At 57.5% G+C, this 8,150-nt stretch overlaps 1 protein-coding gene across 1 annotated transcript in view; it reads right to left on the bottom strand.

Annotated features, from left to right (window-relative positions):
* Positions 1–212: 212 nt before the first annotated feature.
* LOC104125270 (sacsin-like) overlaps positions 213–8,150 on the bottom strand; it is a 17,777-nt gene continuing 9,839 nt past the window's right edge. Inside the window, 2 exon segments of the mRNA XM_035893095.1 lie at positions 213–6,666; positions 6,668–7,572. Coding sequence (XP_035748988.1) covers positions 405–6,666; positions 6,668–7,572 — 7,167 coding nt within the window. The 3' untranslated portion in view covers positions 213–404.

Genomic DNA, 8,150 nt, shown 5'->3' on the forward strand with positions numbered 1-8,150 from the left:
GGAGTGATAGAGCAGCTTGGTGGGCACCTGATGGCTTGCTAAGGTCAACCCACCACAGTCCTCTGAACCCTCTCATCACCACCTTCACCTTCCACACACCCCCAGTCACCTATGACCTCTCCATGTCCCCTGACCACACTGTTAGTGAAGAATCTACCAGAACTGCAACATTTATTATTGTAGTTTATTATATTTTTTTATTGTACTCTCAAAGCACACCAACGGCATGTGCTAACCCATGACTTCCAGTGGCCCAGGCCCTCTATCTGCCCTCAAACCACCCCGTAGCAGGGCTGGACAGTCTGGAATTGCCTGTGGCAAGTCCATGGTAAGTCCACAACAGGTCTGTGGTGGGTCTGTGGTGGTCTAGTGGCCCAGCGGCCAGTGGGGCTGTGGGGACATCCTCACATTCTGCCCACATGGTCCTGCAGCCTGTCCAGTACTCCTTGCACCCGCTTCAGTACCTCCTCCTCATCTGCATTGTGGAAGGCCTTGCTGGGGGTGGCAGGGGAGGCATGGCAACTCGGGTACTGTGTGGCCTTGCCATCCATGCCACAGCCACGCAACCACTCCACATCCTCTGCCAAGCCCCTCAGCTTTGGCTCCACTGCCTCCAGCCATTGGGCCAGCCCCACCAGCCCCACTGGGGCCTTGAAGGCCTGACCATGGCAAAGTATGGCAGCCACCAATGCCTTCTCCAGGGTCTGGTGCACCTTGAGGAGGACCCAGCTGGGGCAGCAGCACCTGATGTCATTGTGGGCTGCCTGCAGGTCACTCTTGGCCTGTTGCAGCCACCGCTGGGCCTCTGGGATGGATGGAGTTTGGGACATGGCCTTCTCATTGCACAACGAGGAGTCATGGCCTTCCTGTCGCGAACAGTCGTGCTGGGCAGCGCTTGCAGGGCTGCAGGGGTCCCACAGCACCCTTGGCTGCTTGACAGCACACAGCACACTGTGATCCACATCGCCTTTCACCTCTGGCGTCAGGCTGTGCCAATCCTTCCACGGCTTCCCCTCTGCCACAGCCTCCTCCTGCAGCCTCTTCTCCAGCTCTGGTGTCATGACCTCCTCTGGCTCTGGTGCAGCACCCCCCAGTGCCACATCATTCTCCTCCAGAACACAGATGACATCCCGTGGCTCCTGGCAGGCCAGCATTTCGCGTAGTACTGACAAGGCAGGTGCCTCCAGGTGTCCACCCAGGATGATATTGATCTCCTGTGCTAGCGTCTCCAGGACCCTCAGCTGGTGCCGGTCCAGCACCATACCTGCATGCCGCATGTAGAGGAGCCGCTGGCCACCACCCACCAGGCACACATGGATGACCCGTGGCTGGGAGCTGCCCTCCACCTTTGCACCACAGTGGACCAGCACGGTGCGGATGTCCTCGCAGCACTGCACTTTCAGCTGCTCCGCTACAAAGCCATCATCGCCCTCCATTCTTATCATAGCCCTGTGGCTCTGCCACTGGAGCAGGGCCCCCAGCCCCATCCTAAACTCTGGTGAGACCAGGAGGGTCTGCAGACGCCTCTGCCCAGGGCAGCGAGAACCATAGCGACATGGCCGCAGGCTGCCCTCCTCCAGCTGCTGCTCTGTGACCTCTGAGAGTGTCCGCGGCTGCAGGTGCTTGGGTAGCATTTGCAGCAGCCACCGGGCATTACACCCAGTCCCCGGCAGTTCAGCCATGAACACAAAGGTTTTCCCCACAGCCCTAGAGGTGCTTGAGGACACGCAGTCATTGAAGTATAGCTTGTGGGATGACTCTAGGCAGTCAGCAGTGCTCAGCAAGTACAGCTCAGTCACAGTGGAGAAATCAGGGCATGCTGGTGTGTCCCGCAGCAGCTGGAAGAAGTGCCGTGTGGCCAGCAGGACTGTCTTCTTCTGGGTAGCATTGAGGGTCCCACTGACCTGGGTCTCCTGGTGGATTTGGGCCAGGATATGGCTGTAGTGAGTCAGTGTGGGGAGCAGGGCCACCCCAAGGTGTTGCAGGAGGTCTCCATAGACAGCCACATGGGGGTCAGTCGTGAGGAGATAGGGGTAAAAGTCAGTCTCATCCGGGAGCAATGTCACCACTTGCGATGGCATGACCATGTCCCCTGACTTGGCCAGCACCACAGGCAATGAGGCGAGGTGCCCTGTGTCCACCTCCTTCAGACGGGTCTGCAAGAATTTGTACACCTTCTGGAGCACGCTGGCCCGTGTGTTCACCTGCTGTGGTGTCCGGCAGGCTGCCCTGCATACCTGCTCCAGGTTGGCCACCACCAGGGCTGTGGGTATATCTACAAGGACTCCCATGGCCTCCAGGAGGTCCTGCTTGAGTTCAAAGGACTTTGGCAGGATTGTGGCTGATGTCCACAGGAGCTCAGCCACGTCTTCTTGGCAGTGGTAAATGCTGCCCTTCAGGGCCACAGGCTTAGTGCTGGCTGCAAAAGGGGGGTGGAGGTTCATCAAGTTTGGGGGGATGTCCAGTGGAGGCAGGAAGTGGATTGAGGCAACTTGCCTCAGGACATCCCCTGACAAGGTATCTTCCAACAGGATGCCAAGCTGGTTGAGCATCTCCTGCTGTCGCACCAGCAGGTCTTCAGTGCAGCACCCAGTCTGAGTAGCTTCATGCTCTATCTCCTGAGCCAGTGCCACAAAGTCCTCCACAGAGAGGCTGGTGCGGACACCTGCCTGAAGCAGGAAGTCCTTAACAGCTCCCGAGTTGTAATCTAGCTCCATAAAGAAAGACTCAGGCACAAAGCGGTGTTGGAGTCGCAGAGTGCAAAAGGAGGACATGTCACTGTAGAAGTAGGAGGCCTGGCGTGGCACACCATGGGCATCAAGTATAAAGGCCACGGTCTGAAAAGCTGCCACAACATCTTCCTTGAACTCAACACCACCGATTCGTTGCAGGGCAAAGAACAAGCGCACAGCTTCCATAAGCTCTTGCACTGTGAGCTGGGACAGCCGGGGCAGCACCACGGTCATGAAGAGCTGCTGGTCATCTATGAGCTTCCACTGCAAATTCCTGGCTAGCTGCTGGTGGACCTGGTCTGCTGTGAGCAGCAATATGCTCCCATCCAGGTTGTACAGGGCTTGAGCACCTGGAGGCAATTCTGGGAACTGGCTGTTGACCAACAGCACCTTGTGGTAGGGTGCCACGGGTACATAGTCCCCGCCATACTTCCGGAAGAGAGGCAGGAGCTGGAGCTGCCACAGTGCCGTTGAATCCAGTTTTCCCTGCACAAAGTTCAGCAAGCATATCACATCTTGCTCTTTTAAGTCACTCCAGCAGAGACAAGCTCTGTTGTCCGCCAGCTGGGCCAGCACAGCCCTGGGCTCTGTGTCCTGCAGTGTCCTTGTCTTCAGCCAGACGTAGGCAAAGTCAGGAGGCAGCAGCGACTTCTGGAGCACAGGGATGCCCAGTTTGTGCAGCACCTTGGCCACGCCTGTGTCACAGTCAAACAGAACCCTGGGGAGGGAGGACAGGGGCAGTAGCTGCTTCGAGTCTGTCTTGTGCCCCTGAACAGGAAGCACCCCCACATCCTGGAGACAATCTGTGAATGACTTCATGTCCTCCTCTGTGAGGACCATAGACCTGAAGAAATGCCACAGCCCCTTGAGCCACTCCTGCCCCTCTGTGGTCCAGTTCAGCTGACCCAGTGCCACCTGGATGAGTGGTGTGGCCTCTGGGAGGCAAAGCTTCTTCACAAAGCTAGGCAGTCTTAAGGCAGAAAATAAATCGTTGGCAAAGAGGTGGCAGTGGCGGGGGAAGAGGTAGGCAAAGGAGCTTTGGAAGACTGGATGTTGGATGCTGAAGGCATTCAGGCAGCCATCTTGTGTGGCCAGCAAGGGCAGGCCTTCCAGTTCTTCCTTGGGCTCCAGGCAGCGTTTCCGCAGGGTGGCCTTGAGGAAGCACCGGAGAGAGGCTGGCTGAAAGGCAACTGCCTCCACTTTGGCTTCATTGAACTCCTTATAGATCTGCTGCAGGTTGGTGAATGCTGGCACCAGGTTCATGTTCAGGTGCTGCAGTGCTTCCTGGAGAGCTGATTCAGGCATCACCTTGAGGAAGTATGGCTCTGTTAGCACATCCCCACCACCCGGGCATGCCCATGTCACTGACACCACACTGTCAGGGAACTTCACGCGGTACAGAGGCACCAGGGGCAGGCGTGCATGACTGAGGTGCCTATAGACATCCCTCACCAGGTCCTGAAAAGTAGGTATCACCTTTGTCACAGCAGGGAAGAACTGGAGGTAGCAGAAGGCCAGGTGCTGCTGGCAGGCCTCCAGGGACTTGAACTGGAGCCTTTCAGGCCCCAGGTCTTCCCTCTGCCTGCTGAGAAAGGCACAGTATAGAGGAGCCACCAAATGCCGGAGCAAGAAGCGATTCCAGGCTGCCTCTGTGCTGTCTGAGTCCTGGCAGAGATTGCGTCTGGCTGCATCCACAGAGAAGTTGGCATTGATGTGCACAGGCAGTCCTGTGGTCAGTGGCAGTGGGAGGGTGCAGAAAGCTTTGCCCATGTCTTTGTCCAAGCTCAATGGCATCAGGCAGGCAGCCACAGCCCCGTAGGGCAGCCGCCCAAGCACCGGCGACTCTTCAGACCCCTCCTGCACCCCAATTTGGGACATCACCCTCCAAATGGTGCTGGCCCTGGAATTGCTTTTTTTGACTCTCATGATATAGGAGACAGAGGTAGGGCTGTTCCCATCCATGGCTTGGCTCAATTGCGCTTGAAAGCCCTGTCTCAGCTCTGCATCACCATCTGTCAGCTCTGTGGCCACCCACAGCCTCTCCAACATCTGCTCCCCGTCTGGGGGGATCTCAGAGAAGATCACAGTGCGGAGGTGCCGGAGGAAGAGCACCAAGTCCTCACCTTGCTCAGCCAGTACTGTCTCCATGTCCATGAGGTCTTGGTCCCGCACGACAAAGTCAGACACCTTGGAGCTGGCAGCCCCAACTGCAGTACGGAGGGGCAGCCGGAAAAGGACACCCTCATTCAGGTTGAAGTGGGAGGGTAGGAAGGTGTCATAAACATCTGGAAAGTTTCTCTTCAAGTCATGGTTGACAGCGAACATCCCACCAGGCCTCTCAGTTGTGGCTCCGGGCACGTAGGAGAGATGGGGATCAAAGATACACAGGGCACTGTCTCCAGTCAGGAAGGCTGGACAGTCAGTAAAGTGGAAGACAGTGTTGAAGCCAAGGCCATATTTGCCTGTGACATCCTGCCGGCCTTGCTTGCCACCCAAACCCAGACGCTGAATGCCTTCAATGTCCTGCTGATGGAAGGGCTTGTCGTTGTAGATGCAGAGGGCAGGGCCCTGCAGCAAGTTCCAATTCTCACTAAAAGTGGCACGCACTGGGTGCTGCCGGCGGTCCCACACGAAGTGCACAAGCGTTGCACCAGCATCATCCGCATTCTGCAGCATCTCTGTCACCATATCACGAACAGCTGCTGAATACTCACCCAAGATGTTCTTCAGCCGTGTAGGCAAGTCTTCATGGGCACCAAATGGCTGTGCCCAGCAGCTCAGACCTTCAGTGAGCAGCCTGCTCTTCTCCAGTGCCTGGTGGCGTGTGGTAGGCACCCCACAGTGTAGGGCTGTGGCTCGGGACAGATGTTCATGGCACAGCAGGACATCTCTGTCCACTGGCATCCATGGTGCATCATTGAAGTAGATCTTATCCCGTGGACGCAAAATACCCTCCTGGTCAGGTAGAAAGAGTTGCTGGGTCTGGTAGGCATCTGGCTTTTTGTCATCTGCCATCAAGCCACAGGACAGCAGCCGCAAGGCCAGAGCCAGCTCTGTGGCAGGCAGTGGCTCTCCAGCATACCTCTCTGCCAGGATGCAGAGCACTTGAGCGTAATCATCCCAGGTGAATGTGTGGCGCAGCCCCATGCACTTCCAGAGATGCCTGTAGGGCTGGTACTGCTCTGGGAGCTGGTGAAGATATGGGGCAGCCTCAAATGACAGGGTCTCAGCCACAGCTGTGACAGGCACAAAGTGGGAGCCCACCAAGATGAAGGGCATCTCTTGGGCCACTGCAGAAGCCACCTCATTCCAGCTGGATTGATCTCTCTGGAGCAGCATGTTCAGGTATCTGTAGCAGCACTGGGTGCTGTTCTGCAGGTTCTCCAAAGGCAGAGCATTGGAGCTACAGCTCAGTGCCTGCAGCTGCTCAAGGACTGTAGCTGCTGGTAGCTGCTGGGCCAGCCCCAAGAAGGATGCAACCTCCTTGGGGAGGCTGAAGTTTTCTCCCAGCATTTTAGGAGCCAAGATAGGGTGGATGAGGCCCACTAGTGGGGCTTGGAGATGATGGTAGAGCTGGGCAGCTGGCAACAGCACATGTTCGCCAGTGGGCAGTGTACCAGGGAGGAAGGGCACAGTCTGGAAAGCCGCCTGCATGGTGTTGCTCACCCTCTCCTCCACTGCATCCTGAAGCAGCTCAAGGATGCAGGCAGCCCTCTGGCAGCCCTGGGCACAGTTCTTGGTCCAGATATACTGCACTGTCTTTGCCCGCTCCAGCAGCTCTGGCAGGGTCATTGTGTCCTTCACCATGCCCAGCATCTCCAGACGGCTTAGTCTTTCTGGGGAAAGGAAAGCATCCCCGGTGGGAAAGCGCCCGTCCTTAGGGTCATATAAAGTGGCAGTGCGGCCTCGGGGATGCACCAGGCGATTGATGAAAAAAAGACATATCCAGTGCATGGAGAAGCAGCGGGTCCCGGTCAACAACAGACAGGTCTTCCAAGTTGGGAAGCACAAGCTCACAGTAAAAGCGGGGCCAGTCATAGGTGCCAACATCCACTGCCTTCCCGAGGCCCCTCTGCACCTGCTCTGGCAAGGCCACAGCTAACAGAGGCTGGGGCAGGGTGATGGCAAAGACACGCTTTGCCACGGCACCCAGCTTGGGGTGTCTGACCACAGCCTGGTGCAGGAAGCGGGCATCCTGCAGTGAGCACCACGAGCAGCCATCGGAGAAGAGCCTGGGGCCATTCCTGGCTGCCACAGCCTGGTAGAAACCAGTCACAGCCTCCGTAAAAGGATAACGGGCAGTGTTAGCATCCGGCCAGAAGACATGATATTCATAGCTCTTCAACTCGCCTGCCTCATGCATGGCACGGAGGTGGTCCAGTGCCTGGAGCCAGGCAACCGGCACAGCATTGCGGAGCAGGACCCGGTTCCACTCACCCCGTTCTGCCACATCCCACAGCCCCTTGCGGTTTGAGAGGATGCTGAAGGCCCCATGCACATGGATTGGTAGCCCTGAGGTGATTGGCATGGGAAGGTGGCAGAAGACTTGCCCCTCTTCGGCACCCAGATGTGGCACCCACTTGCCATCTTCAGTAAGGGCAAGGGGAAGAGCCACACCAGCCATGGGAGGCAGAGGACAGAGCCCTGACTGCATGTTCCGGTGAAACAGTTCCAGCAACTCCCCATCCCCCTGACACACCAAAACTAGGTAGTGCCATGTGGTCTTGGACGCCTCCTCACAGGCTGTGAGCTGCTCGATGGCTGCCCAACTTGGGGGGTCCCCAGGAGCCCCCAGGTCTCGGATCTCCTTTCGCTGCAGCACAGCCAGATGCATGGTATCCTCTGCAGAGGTGGCTGTGTCAGCCAGTACCAAGGGACTGGATGCGCTCTGTACCAAAGGCCTCTGAGCAAATCTGTGATGTCACAGCTTCCTCTTCAGTGCGAAAAGGCAGGCGGAAAAGGCTCCCTTGGAACGGTCCTGGCTCGGGCAGGTGGCACCCAAAAATACCATGGTAGGGCAAGAACTGCTCAGCAAAGGCACGGAGGATGCGTGGTCGTCTGGCGAAGTCCAGGCGGATGCCAGGGCAGCCGGGCCTGGGAATGTGCTTGCCCAGATGGGTGCCATTGGGATCAAAGATGAGTAGCGTCTCCCCACTCAGCACTGCTGGTACATCTGTGACACGGTAGACAGAGCTGAAGCCAAGTCCAAAGCGCCCGATCTGGCCTGCCTGGCCCTCCTTCGTAGCACCGACCTGGCGTGCTTGTCCCTCCTTCGTAGCAGCTCCAACCCGTGTGATGTTACGGAGGTCATCTTCCGTGAACAGGGCGTTGTTGTAGGCCCAGAGGGCTGGGCCATGGCAGGCAGCCATGCCAGGGTCTAGCAGCCAGGTGGGCTTTCTGCAGCGTCGGAGGGCCAGG

This window comes from Egretta garzetta, unplaced genomic scaffold, assembly GCF_000687185.1.
Source record: "Egretta garzetta isolate BGI_Z169 unplaced genomic scaffold, ASM68718v1 scaffold440, whole genome shotgun sequence".
Lineage (NCBI taxonomy): Eukaryota > Metazoa > Chordata > Aves > Pelecaniformes > Ardeidae > Egretta > Egretta garzetta.